Below are 21,360 nucleotides of genomic sequence, written 5' to 3'. Positions count from 1 at the left end.
TGAAGAGCACTTGAAGCACTTACTGATGAAGATCAAAGACCACAGCCTTCACTGTGGATTACACCTCAACATAAAGAAAACAGCAATCCTCACAACTGGACCAATATGCAACATCATGATGAATGGAGAAAAGATTGAGGTTGTCAAGGATTTCATTTTACTTAGATACATAATCAACACCCACGGAAGCAGCAATCAGAAATCAAAGGACAAATTGCATTGGGCAAATCGGCTGCAAAAGACTTCTTTAAATTGTTGAAAAGCAAAGACGTCAGCTTGAGGACTAAGGTGGGCCTGACCAGACTGTGGTGTTTTCAGTTGCCTCATATGCGTGCGAAAGCTGAACGATGAATAAGGCAGACTGAAGACTTGACACCTTTGAATTGTGGTGTTGGTGAAGAATGTTCAATATAATATGAACTGCCAAAAGAATGAACAAATCCCTCTTGGAAGAAGTACAACCAGAATGCTCCTTAGAAGCAAGGATGGCGAGACTACGTCTCACATACTTTGGACATGTTTTCAGGAGGGATCAGTCCCTGGAGAAGAACATCATGCTTCGTAAAGTAGAGGGTCAGCGAAAAAGAGGAAGACCCTTAATGAGATGCATTGACATTGTGGCTGCAACAATGGGCTCAAGCATAGCAACCACTGTGAGGATGGCGCAGGACTGGGCAGTATTTCCTTCTGTTCTGCATAGGATCACTATGAGTTGGAATCGACTTTATGACACCTAACAACAACGACACAGTTAAATGCCTTTGTGTAGTCAATGAAACACAGGTAAACATCTTTCTGGTATTCTCTGCTTTCAGCCAAGATCTATCTGACATCAGAAATGATATCTGTTGTTCCACATTGGCTTCTGAATCCAGCTTGAATTTCCTGGCAATTCTCTATCAAAGTACTGCTGCAACCGCTTTTGAATGACTTTCAGCAAAATTTTACTTGTGTATGATGTTAATGATTTTGTTCAATGATCTCTGCATTCTGTTGGATCACCTTTCCTTGGAATGGGTGCAGATATGCAACTCTTCCAGTTGGTTGGCCAGGTAGCTGTCTTCCAAATTTCTTGATATAGACGAATAAGCATTTCCAAGGCTGCTGCTTCTGTTTGTTGAAACATTTCAATTGGTATTCTGTCAATTTCTGGATCCTTGTTTTTCACCAATGCCTTCAGTGTAGTTTGGACTTCTGCCTTCAGTATCATCAGTTCTTGATCATATTCTACCTCCTGAAATGGTTGAATGTCGACCAATTCTTTTTGGTACAATGACTCCGTGTATTCCTTCCATCTTCCTTTGATGCTTCTTGCATCATTTAATATTTTCCCAGTAAAGTCCTTCAATATTACAACTGTAGGCTTAAATTTTTTCTTCAGTTCTTTCAGCTTTAGAAATGCTGAGTGTGTTTTTCCCTTTTGATCTTCTAACTTTAGGCCTTTGCACATATCATTATAACACTTTACTTTGCTTTCTTGAGCCGACCTTTGAAATCTTCTCTTAAGCTCTTTTACTTCTTCATTTCTTCCATTCACTTTAGCTACTCTGTTTAAGAGCAAGTTTCAGTGTCTCTTCTGATAGCTATTTTGGTCTTTTCTTTCTTTCCTGTCTTTTAAATGACCTCTTTCTTTCTTCATATATGATGTCCTTGATGTCATTCCATGACTTACCTGGTCTTCGGTCATTAGTGTTCAACATGTCAAATCTATTCTTGAGATGGTCTCCAAATTTAGATGGGATATACTCAAGGTCATAGTTTGGCTCTCCTCGACTTGTTCTAATTTTCTTCAACTTCATTTTGAACTTGCGTATGAGTGATTGATGGTCTGTTCCACAGTTGACCCCTGGCCTTGCTCTGACAGATAATATTGAGCTTTTTCATCATCTCTTTCCACAGATGTAGTAGATTTGATTCCTATGTATGCACAGTCACTGTTTATGTTGTTGAAAAAGGTATTTGCAATGAGTAAATAGTTGGTCTTGCAAAATTCTGTCATGCAATCTCTAGCATCATTTCTATCACTAAGGCTATATTTTCCATCTACCAGTCCATCCTTTCTGTTTTTAGCTCTCGCATTCTAATCACCATTAATTGTCAATGCATCTTGATTGCATGTTTGATCAATTTCAAACTGCATAAGTTGGTAAAAGTCTTCAACTTCTTCATCTTTGGCTTTTGTGGTTGGTGAGTAAATTTAAATAATGGTGTTATTAACTGGTCTTCCTTTTATGTGTATGGATATTATCCTATCACTGACAGCGTTATACTTCAGGATACATCTTGAAATTTTTTTTTGACAGTGAATGCAATGCCATCCTCTTCAATTTGTCATTCCTGTCATAGGAGACCATATGTATGGCCAATATCAGCCCATTTTAGCTCGGTAATATCTAGGATATATTAATGTTCATGCATTCCATTTCATTTTTGATGATTTCAAGTTTTCCTAGATTCATACTTCATACATTCCATGTTCCTATTATTAATGGATGTTTGCAGCTGTTTCTTCTGATTTTGAGTTGTACCACATAAGCAAATGAAGATCCCGGTCATTAAGGTCAACACTACTTTGAAGGGGCAACTCTTCACCAGTTCTATTTTAAGTACCTTCCCACCTGCGGGGCTTATCTTCCAGCACTATTTCAGACAATATTCTGCTGCTACTCATAAGGTTTTTGCTGGGTAATTCTTTTTCAGAAGTAGACTGCCAAGTCCTTCTTCCTAGCCTGTCTTAGTCTGGAACCTCAGCTGAAACCTGTCCACCATGGGTGACCCTGCTGGTATTTGAAATACCAGTGGCATAGCTTCCAGTTCGCAGCAACACGAAAGCCACCACAGTACGACAAACTGACAGACACATTGGGTTATTTATGTTACCTATAATAATATTCATTCTTGTTAGAAGAGACTTCTGCATTTCCATCGATGTGTTTCCTTTATTCAACCAAGTAAAGCTGACTAATATGGAGGCCAGTTATAGGTCTGCCTTAAACTATCATTTTTCTTCAACAGTCGCCTTCAGTTTTTATTTTGTGAACAGCCAAAGAAGTCTCTATCAGTCTTTATCTCTTCCTGACTGCCTGTTCCAGTGAAAGAATTTTTGCAACAAAATACTCTTTATTCCCTAAAGCAGCAGCTTTCAATTAGGCCCTAATAATGGTCCCAACTAATGAAATTAGAGTGGAAATCGGAGCCAAGATCCCAATTTATCACTGTGTAAGTGAATCGCAGAGATTCCATTATCCAATCAATCTTGCCTCTCATTTCTGCAAAGGTCAGGCTGTGCCATCCTTGGTTATAAAACACCACTTATGGCTATATGTTTCACTTTAACTTTAGTCCCGACACATCAGGTTTGTTATGGGAGGACTCACACTAAGACTTCATATTTTAAAAATCCATTCTGTGCTCTGTCTGGCCTTCCATTTTAACAAGGAGAACCGTTAGAGCAAAACATAGGCTTGAGAACTGCTCCCTCATACGTTTATCTACAGAAGGAGAAAGTAATTACTCTGTGTGTGTGATATAACAGCTTTGTGTAAAAAGTCTCTTTACGGGTATTTTATAATAATTATGATCATTTTCCTCCAAACTACAAGGGTTTAATAATGTCCATCCTTTTCTTGGATGAAAGGATGCAGTGATTCCCCCCCACCCACTATTATGACAGCAGGACCATTTAGATAGTAGCCACATGAGGAATGGGGTTTGCAGACTGTGATTCTTATGCTTTTTCCTTCTTTGGAAACTGGTCTCTCTGTACTTAATAAAGGCCGTTTTCTATAGCTCCTTCTTTTGTCCTATTCCTTTTATCTCCCTGTTAGACCATGGAAAGGTTTGTTTGTGGTAGTGATTAAGAGACTGTGGCACGTGGGTCCAGCATTCTCACTGCATGATAAGGAAATCATGAAAAGGCGTTTCTAACCAATTATGGGCTTTCCTTTTGAATGTGGTCCTGGAATTCAAGCCAGATCCAGCTTTGTGCTTGCAGACTGTGACTATTGGTAGGTTCTGAGCAAACCTTCCAAAGACCAGATTGTTCTTCTGGTCACACACAACATCAGATTTATCCCAACTAAGCCAACATAAGATGAAATAAGATGGTAAATATGTTATGAGGTTTTCTTGGCAAATGCCCAAGGATTTCTACTGTTCTCCTCATTAGCAATACTCCCTGGGACCCCAGGCACTTGGGATACTGATGCCTTCTCTGTTCCTCACAATTCTGCTGGTGGATAGAGGAAACTTTAATGTGTCCCTCGGTTCTAGAATATACTAACTTTAAATGATTCCAGAAAGTAATACTGGTATTTTGATAGTTCGTTTTCACTTGCAAACCTTGCTATCTCTTCTTCTTTGTTATGTTTCAGAAGTTCTGTGAAAACAGGATCCCTGATGATCATTATTCCACAGCCTCATACTGAGACCACTGCTATCCCCTTCCTTTTCAGCCCTCTTACCTACTCTCCCCTCCCTCACATTCAGAATGACTTACTTTCCCCAAGCTTTATTTGAAATAGCTCTCAGACTAAATTTCAGAATCTCAGTGGCTCCCATTTCTTACAAATAGAATTCTACCTGATCACATTTTACCATTTATCCTAGCTAGCTGGGGTCTCTGGACTTCATTCTGTATGCAGTATGGCCCTTGTGTACAGTTTATGAGAATTACATTTAGATTTTGATTTGTTTGCTTGATCAACTGACAAATCTCCCACCTCCAATAGTTCATACTAGATTAATCCTAGCTAAGGCCACTCATCCTTGTCCTTTTGTGTTTGATAGTCCAGCCACACAAACAAAGGATTACTTTTAAGGCCACTCATCCTTGTCCTTTTGTGTTTGATAGTCCAGCCACACAAACAAAGGATTACTCTACCTAAAGAGTGTTCAACTTAAGTTATGCCATTTTTTTATACAAATGCATTTTTATAATCCAAATTATATAGATTTCCAGGACACACTCCACAGGACTCTCGCATACATTGAATGAAGAGGCCATTGTATATGTCCTAGAGTATAGGGATGGTGTGATGCTCCCAACTGCTGAGAATCAGTAGGAGCTGTTAAAAATCACACTGGGCCCCTCCCAACAAGGGCCAATTAGGAAAGTAAAGGTTTTGTCCAAAGCCTTCACTGCAGTCTTACAATTACCTAACAAAGTGTTGCAAACCTCAGCCCTAGAGCCTTCTTTCTCCCTTTCTTGATAAACTCGAGACAGCACAATGTACTTTCTGATTTTCTAACTCTTAGGACATCTGTAATAGGAGCTCTGGTGGTGCAGAGGCTAAACATTTGGCTGCTGATCAAAGGGTGAGCAGTTCAAATTCTCCAGCCACTGCTTAGGAACCATATAGGGCAGTTCTACTCTGTCCTATAGGGTCGGTATGAGTTGGAATCAACTGGACAGCAACTTTTTTTTTTTTTTTAGGACATCTGTTTCTAAAAACTGAGGTTGTTAACTAATTTCTGCCTCACCCCTATCTTAGTGCCTATAACACATAAAACCTTTGCTAACTGCCAAAGGGCCAACCAATCTCCCTTTCAGACTCTCTCTTCTTGCAGTAGAGAAATAGAACTGTCTTTCTCACCTGATTGCAGCTGGTCAAATTCTGGGACCCAGGCTGGTTCTATCTACCTGTCTGTCTGTCAGTCTGTCTGCCTGTCTATTTACCTATGTATCTATTTATCTACCTATCTATCCTGTGTCTTTGCACACGATAGTATCTGCTAGGTGGAAAGTTCCCTAAGGGCAGAAATGTTTTTTCTCTGGTCGGGTCTCCACAGGACAATCCAACCACCTTTGAGATAGAAGACCGCTTTGCTGAAGAGCTATGAGTTCAGCTCTCCCACAGTTTTCTGTAAATATTACTCATAGCTGGCATGGCACAACTTTTTATCACTTCAGCTTGTTTAATACCTACAGTCTGTTCTATGGAAATCAGAAGGGCCACCATAGCAGGAGTCCCTGGCATACTGTGAAAAATCTGCAGAATCCCCTCCATGACTTGCCATAACACAGCATGGGAGTGGGAGTAATCTCCCAGAGTATTGGAGAAGGCAGCATAGACTCCAGAATGAGTTGCCCCTCTCCTTCTGTTTGTCGTGGTTGTTTGCATAGTGCTGTGGTACAGAGTGTGGGCTCTGTAGTTCAACCTGCCCCAAGTTGCCTATGTCAGTATGTTCCCTGCATTCTGTAAAATGTAACCCACATAGAAGGAGTCTATCAGTACTCAAACGTGGGAGTACTTTACTTGTGGAACACCATGCACTTTATAGGATCTGCACAACAATATTTTTTCGCAGACGACTATCTCTTGCTGTGCAGTTCACTTTAACATCATGGTTTATTTTCATAGTCACTTAAATGATGTACAAAAAGGAATGTAAATCTGTTATGGAGAAAGTATAGTATTATGCATTAAAAAGACTAAGAGATTGCTACTTATTTGCCATCATAAATTATCTCAACTAAATTAGCACAGATAATTGAACTTTAGCCACGGCCTTTAGATGAAGGCTTTGTGACTCCCCTCTAGTCTGTTTTGAGTGGGCTTGGGTGACATTCTTGAGAGAGACAGGGAACATGGGGGAGGGATAGTAGATGCATGGCTTGGGGCCACACTTCTCATTATTCAATCTCAGCCCCTTCCCTCATGGGGAAGAAAATAACACTGTGAGGATGACAGAGAAGGTGTAGCAAACAGTGAGTGTTGGCCTTGACCTTGAGTAATCAGTGCTTAAAAGATAGTGACATTCAGGCCAGAGGGAAGGGATTAAAGGCTGCAAACCATCAGAAAATGGAAGGTAAGAATCTGAAGTTTAAAACTCCTCCATAAAAAAAAAAAATTCTCTTTCAGAAAAAAGGACATTCTATTCAACATATCTTTTGTTGAAATATAAGCAGAAATGCGATTTTAGGGCGTAGCTCCTTGGCTAGACCATTCTTGCTCTTTGTAATGTATAAAGGCAATGGTCCCATAGCTTTTTGATATGAGGACTTTGTGGTCTTAGTCTGCCTGGATTGAGAAACTTCCTAATGAAAGAAAAGCTACTTTGAATTCAGCAGTGCTTTCAAACGAAATTAAAATTTTATTAATCAAGACAGTGCCTACACTCATTTGACAGGGATGGTACCAACGTGTTTGAGATTATATCATACATTAAAACTGCAGACAACGTTGGGTACGGAAAGCATTCATGGGCCTCTTGCATAATGCTGCAGCCCTCGGGTCTTCACATCTACGTTGTAAACCTCTGCAGCTGCCACAGTTATCCTAGTAGTAAGCTGCCCATTGGCTTTAAAGTTCAATTTATTTGTTAATAAGTTTTGTGAATAAAGTATATTCAGCATTATTAGGCTCACTTGTAGACTTTTTTAAAACGTCGTAATTGAAAAATAAAAACATATTACATATTTGAAATCAGCAGTGGCTCTTAGAACCTCTCGGCATTCTAAATAAGGCTTTTCAGTTACTGAGCAGCTAAAGAAGCCAGTAGTTGTAAATACTAGCATCAAGAAGAAGAGTGCAGCCAAAGCCTTAGAATTAAGCATCTGGACTAAAATTGACACTTACCGACACTCCTGAGGCTCAGTCGCTGGACCCCAGATCTCCAGGGAAACCCGACTCTTAATGCTTGCCCTCTTGAGCAACCTACAGCATAAAATGACAACCATAATGGTTGTCCTGCAGGTACAAGTTTAAAAACATTTGTGGATATTTTTTAACCCACCATCTTCACGCAAAGATTGCAATTGTCTGAAAGACATAGGCTTGCCGTTGCTTTAAGCACGGAAATTAGGTTTTAAAGAGCAATTTTGGATTTTTGAAATTTTGAAAGGAGCCTCCAAACCCAAAGACTGGGAATAAATTGTTTATGCAAAATTTTTCTATATATATATAACAGGCATCGTCTAATTTATAGGCACCTTTGAAAATTCTGTTCTTAGTTTCCCTTTGTCTGAAATTTAGAAATATTCACATTATCATCAACGTTGAACAAGTATTCAGTATCTTGTGGAGCATGGTGAAGTATATTGATAGGCAAAACAGGCAGATCCCATATACTATTGGCATAACCGGTAGGATGTGTGGATTCTCTGATAATCCCAGCTCGAGGACTAGCTCAGTCATTTGTGAGCCATACTGCCTTGGGTGATTTACTTAGCCTCTTTGAATTTTGGTTATTTCTATCTGTAAATGGAGATCATACCAACCTTACCTAGCTTGTGATGATCTAGATCTGATATAGAATGTCTATGTAAACTATGAAGCTCTACACAGCATCTGAGTATTGTTGATGACCGGGGACTTGGGATGGACACAGTTGTAAAGCATGTGAGTGCGGCTGAGTTAGAACTGAACTTCAGCTTGACGTTTATTACATTGTGCACAAGCAGATTCAGATGCATGATGAACAAAAATGGAAACAAAGGGTATTTGTTTAAATGTGATACTTTTCAGTCAATCAGACAATTCATAGTTGGGGAAAACATAGCTTAGTTGCTGATCCAATAATAAAAAAGACAGAGTTTGGTAAATTGAGGGAGAGTTCAGTCTTGGGAACACCCCTGAAGGGGAAGCACGAGCAGTAGAGGAGAAAAGTGGGCAGCATGAACAGGGAGAGAAGGGCTAGAATGGAGGCTCTTTGAATTAAGAGATGAGGATGCTAGACCCTATCAAAGGCAAATCTGCACATCCTGTGATTAGAGCTGGGAGCCTCTGGGTGGTGCAAATGGCTGAACACTAGGCTACTGACTGAAAAGTTAACGGTTCGAACCCATCCAGAGGCACCTTGGAAGACAGGACTTGTGATTATCTTCCAGAAAGTTGCAGCCTTAAAAACTCTATAGAGTGCAGTTCTACTGTGCACACGTGGGGTCACCATGAGTTGGAATTGACTCGACGGCAGCTGGTTTGGTTTGGGTTTTTGGAGGAGAGAGAACCTATAGTGCTTCTATTGACCTTACCACTCCTGGAGACCATTTCGTCTCACATTCCAGTGGGATAGACCGAGAGCCATGGTCCCAGTTGGGCCTTTGAACTGATTTCCATGGTCTACTGAGGGGCCTCAGTGCCCTGCATGGAGGTCTCAAGCCTGACGGCTTTGACCTGGATCGCAACTAGCAGCAGATTCTCCACTAGAGCAGAGACTTATTACTGTGAAAAATTGAAGGCTGTGCATTTTGTTTTTTATTTTTTGTTTTTGTGTGGTTGTTGTTGTTATATTATTTGTTTTATTTGAGCCCTTGAGAACTAAGGCTCAGATATGTCATAATGACATCCACTGCTCCCCAAAGAGACCCTGCTTTCTAAGTTTGTACCAGGGAAGTCAGTCTGTAACTGGAGAAATGGTGTCCAAAAATGGCATCAAATTAATCAGGTACAATGAGTGGAGGTTTATTTGATGAATATTAAAAGATTGACTCAATGAATGAGTTTATGATATGACTCTGAAACTGGCAAAATTATAAAAACAGAATTCCCTGTTGAAGAAGTAACAAATAGTACTCATTACTGGGAAAATGAAATGTTACCGCTCTCAGAGGATTTAGATTTTCCAGTGGCATTTTTTAGCATCTATAGCCCTTTTTTTTTTTTTTTTTTTTTTATTAAACCCTGTTATTTTCTTTCTAATTTGTGCCATTTAGAAATGATTTTCATTTAACTTCCCCATGGCTCATTTCTCTCCTTTGGAACATTTTCAAATGATTCCCTGGTAAAGTCCGTGCTTTAACACATTTCCATTATAAAACTATCATAAAAAAGCACCAACTAAATAGCAATATGAAATAGCCAGAACATAAAGGACTGACAGGAGACAAAATAGGGCACCTGAGTAGTTAATTTTTATTCTTGAATGGCCTGCTGCCTTTTTGCCTTTTGTGGGTGTTTTTGATCCTCTAGGTAAGATTCCTTGCCTTGTGGACAAGGGCTGTAACGAGGCAATTCTCACAGTTCTTAAGGGAGGACACAGTCATCAGGCAGCGCCTCCGAAGGATGCGGTGATTTTTATTCTTCACCCAGGCCCCATAATGGAAAGAAAGCTTTTTCATTCTTGTTCCCTCTTATTGTTCTTTGTGTTTTTGTAAAATACCCCTTACCTGTTCTATTGAGTGGGCCTCTTTTTCCTAGAGAATTAAATGAGGGTGATTTACCAACCTGGATTCCCTCAAAAATTAGTTTCAACTCAACGAATACCTATTGAGCACCATCCTTCCCCCCCAAAATGTACTGTGAAATACAGACATCATGAAAACATAGACCCTGCCTGCCTAATACAAGTTTGTGGGGGGTTTGTGTGTGTGTGTGTGTGTGTGTGTGGTTTTTTTGTTTTGGTTTGGTTTGGTTTTGAAACAGACACATAAACACCGATGGTCCAGGTCTGACTTTGGCAGGAGCAGAAGCATAAGCATATTAAGGTGTGGAGAGTGCAAATGTGTTCCCCTGAGCATGTGCCCTCAGTAATTTTTAAGGTACAAAGCAGACATGTGGTAATTAAGACTTTAATGAGAAAAAGAGCTTAAGTAGTATGAGAGAATAGATGACACGTAGGGAAGGAGTCAATGTGAGGACCTTTAGAACATGTTTGTTCCCCAGCAACCCAAGTGTGGCACTGACCACCATGACCGCCCCAGCCCCAGGCATGTGCACTCTGATATTATAATTGGGCTACTTAAAACTGAGACTGTGCCACTGAGTATTAAAGAAATTCCATCTGGGGTCATATGGAAAGTTTTGTGCAGGTGGTTTGATTCCCTTGGGCTTTGAAAAAAGGATAGGAGATTGTCAGCTAGAAGGGACTGCATGAGCAAATACAACATGGCAGACACATATGAGGAAAAAATCAAGTAATTCCAAGTGACTGGAGAGTCTGCTTTAAGAGGTATTATTTTTTACGCCGTTAATGGAGCCCTGGTGGCACAGTGGTTAAGAGCTTATCTGCTAACCAAAAGTCCAGCAATTCCAATCCACCAGGCGCTCCTTGTAAACTCTATGGGGCAGTTCTACTCTGTTCTACAGGGTTGCTATGAGTCGGCATCAACTCATTGGCAAGAGTTTAATCAAGAATGTGGGGAAGCATCTTCCTACATAGTTTGGCACCCTGTCTTCCTTTAGTTTGTCATTAAGGCTTACTCTGCTACAGATGTAGACTGCTGAATCCTAAAGAATAAAAAATTAAACCGATGTGTGAAGTGGTGGTCTATATCAAAGGTAAATACAATTAAACAACTTTTTTATTCTCCGTCTTACCTCAGGGCTTTATACGGGAGGGAAGGAGGGTGAGAATGTAAGCTCTGGTTAGAATTGATGTTATTATTATTAGTTGGCATGGAGTCAGCTCTGACTTGTGGCAACCCCACGTACAACACAATGAAACGTTGCCCAGTTCTGCGTCATCTTCTTGATTGTCAGTACACTCAAGCCCATTGTTGCAGCCACTGTGTATTTTGAGTGCCTTTCTAACCTAGGATTCTCATCTTCCAGCACTATATCGAACAATATTCTGTTGTGATCCCTAGTGTTTCATTGGCTAATTTTCAGAAGTAGACTGGCAGACCTTTCTTCCTAGTCTGTCTTAGTCTGGAAGCTCTCCTGCTGATATTTGAAATACCAGTGGCATAGCTTCCAGCATCATAGCAACACACAAGCCACCACAATACAACAAACTGAAAAATAAATCCATTTCAGAGAGTTTATCCTGTCCCTTTCAGATTTGTGAATGAGGTATGGGAAACCTTTTTTTTTAAATAAATGTTCTCACCCATTCCCATATTTGTGCGATGTACTTTGGTAGAGATACCTTCTTGTGTCCCATATGAAAGCCCAAATACTTTGTTTAAATTGTCTGATAGATATTGAAGAGTTCATAGAATGAACCCCAAATTGAGTGAACACTTTATTTCCATGGTGAAGTCTAGCCAGCTAAATCCTCAGCTGTTATCAGCTCAGTTTCCTGGTATCTCTTGGGTTGGGATCATGTCTTTTTATTTTTATAGATTCTTCTCTTACTTTTAGAATCCTATGAGTTTTCTGGGCATACTTTTCTCTGTTACAAGTTATCACCTCCTTATTTTAATACAGACGCTGGCTCCTGACCCCTTCATTCCATTTTTGTCAGCATTCACAGTGTGAAATGTGATTCTTTTATTACTTAATTCCTTACTTTCATCACACCCATTTCCACTTCTATTTTCCCATCTCCTTTCATTTTGCCCTCACATAATTTTCACTTTGTGGTTTCTCTTATCCTTGTGCGCTCTGCCTGAGACAGCCAAATGGAACCCCATAGTTAAAAATAGTTCCTGGCATTATTTGTGATTACTAAGATGTAGGCTCACAAATAACCTTTTCTCATTTGATTTCCGCCTAACATGATGACAATGCTCCAATCTTGTTTTCTGATTATCCTATTACGTAGTGCTTTCCCTTGCATTGAGTAGAAACTTGCAAGTAATGTCCCTGTTTGGATAGCATTGCCTAGTGATCATTTACAATTGTAGATAATGGGAAATTCAAGAGGGGTGGGGCTTAAATTCTTATTTAAGAGAAAAACATTATTTGATTAATTTGGCAAAAGGTTGAACCATTATTCATCAGCATGCCTAACTAGAGCCATCTTTGTGATTTAGAGTAACATACCACACAAATGGAACAGTTTTCTTTTTCTCATGCAGAGGGAGCTCTGTGCTTCAAATTGAGGAGCAGTGCATCTTAAATACAGCCTCATAGAGGCAGACAAACTCTATTGACTGTCCATGGGGATACAAGTTCAGGGAAAAATTCCACAAACAAAAGCATATGAAGTGCCCTAAGAATTCATTTAGTGTTCTCATTGTTTTTACCATAAAATTGTAAATGTTCATAGTTGGTAATCGTGCACAGTCACAACTAACAGTTTAGTGGTTTTTGCCTTGTGTGTGTGTGTTTTAGCTATGCTCTGAAAACATCCTGCAAGTAGCTAAATTCATAGAAAGCCACAACGCCTTTGAGGCTAAATGATTACCTGTTAGCACTGATCATTTCGGGGCATAAAAAGAAATTTCCGGTGCAAATAATATCACTTTTCTTATGGATTCTAAGAACCTCTTATATTTAAGAGTAAATTTTGCTTATATATATTTGTTTCAATAGACACCTTAAAGTACATCTGAGAATACAATATGCCATATAATTGAGAGCTGGACCATTTAATAGATGCCGTTTGGGCTCTTTGAAGAAATGAAGTGATAATAGAATTCCTATTCTCCGTGCTAGGAAATCACTATCCTTTGTTCTCTTCTGTGAAGGCATACCATCATATTTTAGTTGATCTCCCCTGTATGCTTCTTTAGATAAGTCAGTAAATTCAGAGATGCCAACTATATCTTGCTTTTTGGGAATGTAAAATTTGGCTGTTTGGGCCTGATTATAGTTTCTCGGGTTATGTGCGGCAGTCATTACTAAAGGATAGACTGTTTTTCTATAACTCAGATAGTTCCACGTAATTTTTTTTTTTCCCTTCCTGTTCTTGACAGGTGCATGAGGCAGTCCCATGCTACAGTGAGTGCAATCAGTATTCCTGGGTTGTAGACCACTGGTCTCCATGCAAAATCAACAACGAGCTGAGGTCCCTGCGATGTGGAGAAGGAACACAATCTAGGAAAATCAGGTGTGTGCAAATGGAGACATTTGGGAAATGGGGACAGTGGAGATTATAGATTTTAAAAAAAAAAACAAGTGTTGCTTATTTAAGTGAACTCTGATTTTCACACATACACCCTGGTTTTCACTCACCTTTGGAGTATCCATGGAAGCATATGTGCCCTGACCTCCCAGTGTTTACAGTAAGAATCCGTCTGTGAGGGCAGCCATAGCCCTCATCATTCCTACAAATGATTTCTCCAGTGGGAGAGCCAGCTGCAGGGAGCAGGCTGGCACACCTCCATTGGTTCATCAACATCACTGTTAGCAAATCTGGAGATTCTGACTGTGCCACCCTCTCTCTTTTTTTGTACAATAGTATACTTGATGGGCGTTATCTTAATTTTGGATGTCAATATATTGAAAATGTCATTTTTAAACCTCTGCATTTAACCCTGGAAACAAAGTCTAACAATACCTCTGAAGAGTAGCTATACATTTTAATAGCCAAAGAGCACGTCTCTGAAGGAATTTAGTAAAATGCTGGGTTATTTCCTGAGGGAGCCTGTTTAAATTTTGTTTTGTAAACACAGCCGTGGTAACCAAAGCAAATACTTGGCTTCAGTTTGTCAGAACTGTCTATTTAGAAATGATTTGGGAATAAAGAAGAATAATTCCTAGCCAATTTAGGGTTATAGAAGTTGAGGGCTGAGCGAACAAAAAACTAAAATATTAATAATGATTAGAATGTAAAATAAAGAAGAAAAGATAATATAGTCGACTGTTCAAATGCATGAGCACAGCGTGTCATTTTGCCTGATTTAGGAAGCTCTCTTTCAAATAAATAGATACTGTCCAAATCAGATGTCTCCCCATTGAGTTAAATATTAAATTGAAGCTGGTTGACAAGGCAGAACCTACTTATACGTGTTGATCATTATACAGCATCAGTGAACTTACTTTATTGAGTATAAGCCCACCATTTATGACATTCAGTCTCAATGTCACAAAATCACCATTAGGCATGTTGAATAAAAAACTACTAGAAAAATTATGAAGGTGTTCCTTATCACTGACCTAAGCAAATGACTAGTAGGCAAAATATCTTTGTTTCCCTTTGTTCACTGCCCTTTTCCTTGGAGACTAGCGTGCTCAGGCAGTTGCATACTTCGAGTTTCTACCTCTTTCTCCTCAAAACCTGTGTCTCTTATATCTTATACCCTCATAGCTTTGAAAAATGACCAACCTAGCTTATAAAGTAATATGTAAATGAGCTGTGACATCTCACACTCCCATCCCAGCCAGGCCTCTTAGCAGTTTTAAAGGAAAATCTCAGGAAAGAAACAAAAACATTAAGAGAACACATTACTACGGACAGAATTGTGGCAGCTGGATTGTGGCAGGTTGATTGGGGAAAACGCACTTGAACAAGAGGCCTTGCAGCCATACCTCTCAGCTCAAACCTGTACAGCCTGCTGATAAAAATAATACAACTACCAAATGCTGGGCAGTGTGTCACATGCTTTAGGTGCACGTGACAGTCATGCATCAGTTAACATCCACAGTACATTCTGTGAAATAGGATGTTATGTGATTTGGATATTGTGCGAACATGCCTAAATGTAATAGCATTCACGGGTTTTCCACCTTCATGTTGTTTGATAACCTTAAGTTTGTCTTCCAAATTGATACTTCTCCTTTGCCTCTTGCTGCTGCAAATTTCTCAGTGGAAATTCCAAACCTCCACTCTCCTCATATGTTCCATTTTCAAATTCCTTTCACTTCTCAGAGGAAATAGAAGCCCTGAAACCAACAATTGCATAAATTTCCTCCAGTTACAGTGAAAGAGATGCAATTCCCCCTGCCTTAGGTCACTTTCTTCAGCTGTACTCTAAATCCCAACCCCTCTCATCTTCTCAGGGGTAATTTACACTGTAAAGGAGAGACCAGAAAATAGCAGATGCCAAGATATGCGTGGACACTCAGCAAATGTAACAGATATATATTTTTTCATATTGCTTGACCTTTCCACAGCATTTGCAAGTACATATCGGAAAAGCAAAAAATAAATAATGAATCTCCACCTATCATTCTGACTTCTCAGGCTTTTACATGTTTGACTACCACTATTTACTCTGGTATGGGACCACGGTTGGACATTGCCCGAACGGACATTATGCTTTGCATACTCTATATGGAATAGATCTTCCAGGCTTCTGGCGTTCCAAACTATCATTGACTTTAATAAGAGTCTATGTTTTAAAGAATGAGACAGCTTATCTCTTCTTTTTCTTAAAACTTCCAAAATAGGAGGCATTTTTATGGTTCTTCTATGACTGTGTGCTACCAGGACTCCACATGCCATGTACTATTCTAGGGACTGGGGATAAAACAGTGAAAAAAAAAAAAAAAAAAGCTCTGTCCTCAAAGAACTTCAATTATAGCTTCAGAGAAAACAAAAATATCTAATTAATGTATAATGAAATGTTTCTGCTATGAAATGGCAAAAAGAAAAAGAAAATTGAGTTGGAGTGATGGAGAATGCTATTTTGGAGAGGTTGGTCAGTAAAGTGACATTTCGGCATAAACTTGAAAGAAGTGAGAGACCTGAATGAATGTGAAGATCTGTAGAAAGAGAATTCAAAGAAGAGAGTATATAAAGCAGAAACCTTCTTGGCTTGTTGGAATAGTAGCAAGATGGCCCATGTGCCTTGTGCCAGTACCCAAGTCCTATAGAGGAAGACTTTGGGTGTTATTCCAACTGCAACATGTGGGTATGAAAAGTTTGAGAGAGATAATATGCTTTCATTTACATTTGAAGAGCACCATATTGGATGTGTTACAGGGAAGAGACTGTGGAGTATGAGAAGATTACATTTGGGATATATTTTGAAAGTGGAGAACATAGGATTTTCTGATAAAGTGATTGTGGAAGAAAGAGAAGTGTCAGAGGTGACCCCTAGGTTGTTTGGCCTGAGCAGTCATATGAATGATGACAAGTTTGTTTAGAAGCAGACTTGAGAGAGAAAATAAAAAATGTGGTTTTGAACACATTAAGTTTGAGGCGATATTAGCCTTTCATCTATTAAAGTCTGGAGTTCAAGGGAGAGGCTGAGGCTAGGGATATAAATTGGGGCATTTTTACATATAGATTTGGTATAGATCAATAAGAGAAGAAGCTGATCTCGAAGGTACTCTAACATTTATACATTAGAGCAAAGAAGATGATGCTACATATGAGACTGAGAATGAAGAGGCAGTGGGGTAGGAGGAAACCCTTCAAGGAAAAGTGGGAAGTCAAAAATGAAAGTTGTCAAGAAGGAGGGAGCAATCAATCATTTCAAGTGCTTCTGAGAAGTTTACCAAGTCGAAGTCTGAGAATTGACCTTTGGATTTGGCAATGTGGAGTCTATTCATGACCCTGATGAGAGATTTCTCTGATGAGATAATAAAGCAAGATTAAAGTGAGTTCAGGAGGTAGTCAGTGGGGAGAAAGTAGAGACAGCAAATCTAGACAGTGTTGTAGAGCAGTTTTGCAATGAATATGAGTAGACAGGAGATGAGACTGAAGGAAGATATGGCAAGGAAAAGGGTAATGCAGGGGATGGCCACAGGAGTATTCTCGTTTGGAAACCCCTCTCAATTTCAATCTTTTTAAGTGTTTATTCATAGGTTTGTCATAATTCCCAGAATAATCTCTTCTTAAATCATGCCTGAAGTAGATAATCCTAGCCACCAGTATTCTGGGAACCTGTTGAATATGGCTGGTTTGGTAGGAAGAATAATGGTGCCCCAAAGTTGTCCACTGCTACCTTACATGGCAAAAAGGACTTTGTGGGTGTGAATAAAGTGAGGATCTTCAGAAGCGGAGATTGTCTTGGATTATCCAAGTAGACTAATTTAATCACAAGGGTCCTCAGAAGTAAAAAGGGAGGCAGAGAGAGTCAGCCATATGAAGGACCTGGCAGTCTACCTCTGAGAAGATTTAGCCAGTGAAAACCTTATGAATAGCAGCAGAACATTGTCTGATATAGTGCTAGAAGATGAGCCCCTCAGGTTGGAAGGCATTCAAAAGACTACTGGGGAAGATCTGCCAACTCAAAGTAGAGTAGACCTTAATGACATGGATGGAGTCCAGCTTTTAGGACCCTCATTTGCTGATGTGGCCTGACTCAAAATGAGAAGAAACAGCTGTAAACATCCATTAATAGTCAGAACATGGAATATACAAAGTATGAACTAGGAAAATTGGAAATCATCAAAATGAAATGGAATACATGAACATTGATATCATAGGCATTAGTGAACTGAAATGGACTGGTTTTGACCATTTTGAATTGGACAGTCGTATGGTCTACTATGGAAGTGACAAATTGAAGAAGAATGACATTGCATTCACCATCAAAAAGAACATTTCAAAATCTATCCTGAAGTACAACGCTGTCAGTGATAAGATATCCATACGCCTACAAGGAAGACCAGTTAATAACACTGTTATTCAAATTTACACACCAACCACTAGGGCCAAGGATGAAGACATTGAAGATTTTTACAACTTCTGCAGTCTGAAATTGATCTAACATGCAAACATGATGCATTGATAATTACTGGTGATTGGAATGGGAGAGTTGGAAACAAGAAGGATCGGTAGTTGGAAAATATGGCCTTGGTGATAGAAACAATGCCAGAGATCGCATGATAGAATTTTGCAAGACTAGTGACTTCTTCATTGCAAATACCTTTTTTCACCAACGTAAACTATACATGTAGACCTCACCAGATGGTATACACAAGAATCAAATTGACTACAACTGTGGGAAGAGATGATGGAAAAGCTCAATATCATTAGTGGGAACAAGGCCAGGGATTGACTGTGGAACAGATCATCCATTGTTCATATGCAAGTTCTAGTTGAAACTGAGGAAAATTAGACCAAGTCTATGAAAGCCAACATATGACCTCGAGTATATCCCACCTGAATTTAGAGAACGTCTTGAGAATAGATTGACATGTTGAACACTAATGACTGAAGACCAGATGAGTTGTGGAATGACATCAAGGACATCATCCATGAAGAAAGCAAGAGGTCATTAAAAAGACAGGAAAGAAAGAAAAGACCAAAATGGATGTCAGAAGAGACTCAGAAACTTGCTCTTGAACATCCAGTACCTAAAGCAAAAGGAAGGAATAATGAAGTAAAAGAACTGAACAGAAGATTTCAAGGGGCTGCTCAAGAAGATAAAGCAAAGTATTATGACATGTGCAAAGAGCGGAGATAGAAAACCAAGATGGAAGAACACACTCAGCACTTCTCAAGCTGAAAGAAGGGAAGAAAAAATTCAAGCCTCAAGTTTCAATAGTGAAAGATTCTATTGGAAAAATATTAAGCTACCAAGGAAGCGTCAAAAGAAGATTGAAAATACACGCAGTCATTGTACCAAAAAGAATTGTTCAGTGATCAACCATTTCAAGAGGTAGCATATGAACAGGAACCGATGGTAATGAAGGAAGAAGTCCAAGCTGCGCTGAAGGCATTGGTGAAAAACAAGGCTCCAGAAATTGACAGAATATCAACTAAGATGTTTCAGCAAATGGATGCACTGCTGGAAGTGCTCACTCGTCTATGCCAAGAAATTTGGAAGACAGCTACCTCGCCAACTGACTAGAAGAGATCCATATATATGCCTATTCCCAAGAAAGGTGATCCAATCAAATTGGGAAATTATCAAACAATATCATTAATATCACATGCAAGTAAAATTTCGCTGAAGGTCTTTCAAAAGCGGATGCAGCAGTATGTGGACAATGAACTGCCAGAAATTCATGCCAGATTCAGAAGAGGACGCGGAACCAGGGATGTCACTGCTGATGTCAGATGGATCCTGGCTGAAAGCAGAGAATACCAGAAGGATGTTTACCTGTGTTTTATCGACTATGCTAGGTCATTCAACTGTGTGAATCGTAACAAATTATGGATAATATTGCATTAATTTTGCTCATGAAGAACTTGTACATAGATCAAGAGGCAATTGGACAGAACAAGGGGATACTGTGTGGTTTAAAGTCAGGAAAGGTGTGCGTCAGGATTATATCCTTTCCCCTTACCTATTCAATCTGTATGCTGAGCAGATAATCCAAGAAGCTGGAGTATATGAAGAACAGGGCATCAGGACTGGCGGAGGGCTTATTAATAACTTACATTATACAGATGACACAACCTTGCTTGCTGAAAGTGAAGAGGACTTGAAGCACTTACTGATGAAGATGAAAGACCACAGCCTTCAGTATGGATTCCACCTCAACATAAAGAAAGCAAAAATCCTCACAACTGGACCAATAAGCAACATCATGATAAGTGGAGAAAAGATTGAAGTTGTCAAGGATTTCATTTTACTTGGGTCCATAATCAACACCCATGGAAGCAGCAGTCCAGAAATAAAAAGACCCATTGCATTGGGTAACTCTGCTGCAAAAGACCTCTTCAAAATATTGAAGAGCAAAGATATCACCTTGAAGGCTAAGGTGTGCCTGACCCAAGCCATAGTGTTTTCAGTGGCATCATAATGCATGCAAAAGCTGAGCAGTGAGTAAGGAAGACAGAAGAAGAATTGACACCTTTGAATTGTGGTGTTGGCAAAGAATATTGAATATACCATGGACTACCAAAAGAACTAACAAATCCGTCTTGAAAGAAGTACAACCAGAATGCTCCTTAGAGCAACGATGGCGAGACTACATCTTACATACTTTGGACATGTTGTCAGGAGAGATGAGTCCCTGGAGAAGGACATCTTGTTTGGTAAAGTAGATGGTTAATGAAAAAGAGGAAGACCCTCAAGGAGATGGATTAACCAAATGGCTGCAACAATGGGCTCAAGCATAACAACGATTATGGGCATGTTGCAGGACCGGGCAGTGTTTCATTTTGTTGTACATAGGCTTGCTATGAGTCAGAACTGACCTGACGGCACCTAACAACGACAACAACCCCTGGCAGCTCAGTGGTTAAGAGCTACAGCTGCTAAGCAAAAGGTCAGCAGTTTGAATCCACTAGGCACTTCTTGGAAGCCCTATGGGGCACTTCTGCTATGTCCTATACGGTCGCTATGAGTCTGAATCAACTTGACAGCAATGGGTTTGGTTTCTTAGTACAGATAATAAACCTTTAATAATCTACAGGAGTTATTGGCATAAATACAGAGACATGCACAAATTATAAGGGTGCAGTTTGATGCGTTTTCATAATGTGAACACACCTGTGTACCCAGCCCAGAGTTCAAGAAACAAAATTTTACCAGCACTGTGTAAGCACCTGTCAGTCACTAACATTCCTGCAGTAGTAGCCAGTATTCTGACTTCTGACATGATAGATTAGTATTGTCTGCCTTTGAACTTTATATGAATAGAAACATATGGTATATACTCTTCTGTATTTAGCTTCTTTTGTTCAACATTACGTTTGTGAGCTTCGTCCACGTTCTTTCGTGTAGCAACAGCTCACACATTCTCATCACTATATAGTATTTTAATGGATGAATTTCCCACAATATTTTTATCCATTCCACTGTTCTTGGACATTTGGATGGTTTCTAGTTTGGTTTATTATGAATTGTAGCTGCTATGAACATTTTCTTTTTTTTTTTTTTTTTTAGGTGGCACACATTTTTTTGCATATCCAAATAGAAGTGATATTTTGGGGTTACATTGTATTATATGTTTAGCTTTTGTAGAT

General features: G+C 39.4%; 1 protein-coding gene across 1 annotated transcript in view; it reads left to right on the top strand.

Moving 5' to 3' along the window:
- Window positions 1-21,360, top strand: part of THSD7B (thrombospondin type 1 domain containing 7B) — an 826,015-nt gene that overhangs the window by 699,628 nt on the left and 105,027 nt on the right. The window contains exon 15 of the mRNA XM_023542986.2: window positions 13,523-13,656. Within this exon, the coding sequence (XP_023398754.2) occupies window positions 13,523-13,656 (134 nt within the window). The remainder of the gene's footprint in view (window positions 1-13,522; window positions 13,657-21,360) is intronic.

Source organism: Loxodonta africana, chromosome 6, assembly GCF_030014295.1.
Source record: "Loxodonta africana isolate mLoxAfr1 chromosome 6, mLoxAfr1.hap2, whole genome shotgun sequence".
Taxonomy (NCBI): Eukaryota; Metazoa; Chordata; class Mammalia; order Proboscidea; family Elephantidae; genus Loxodonta; species Loxodonta africana.
Note: the sequence above shows the minus strand (reverse complement) of the source record. Positions and strands in the feature narration are given on the sequence as shown.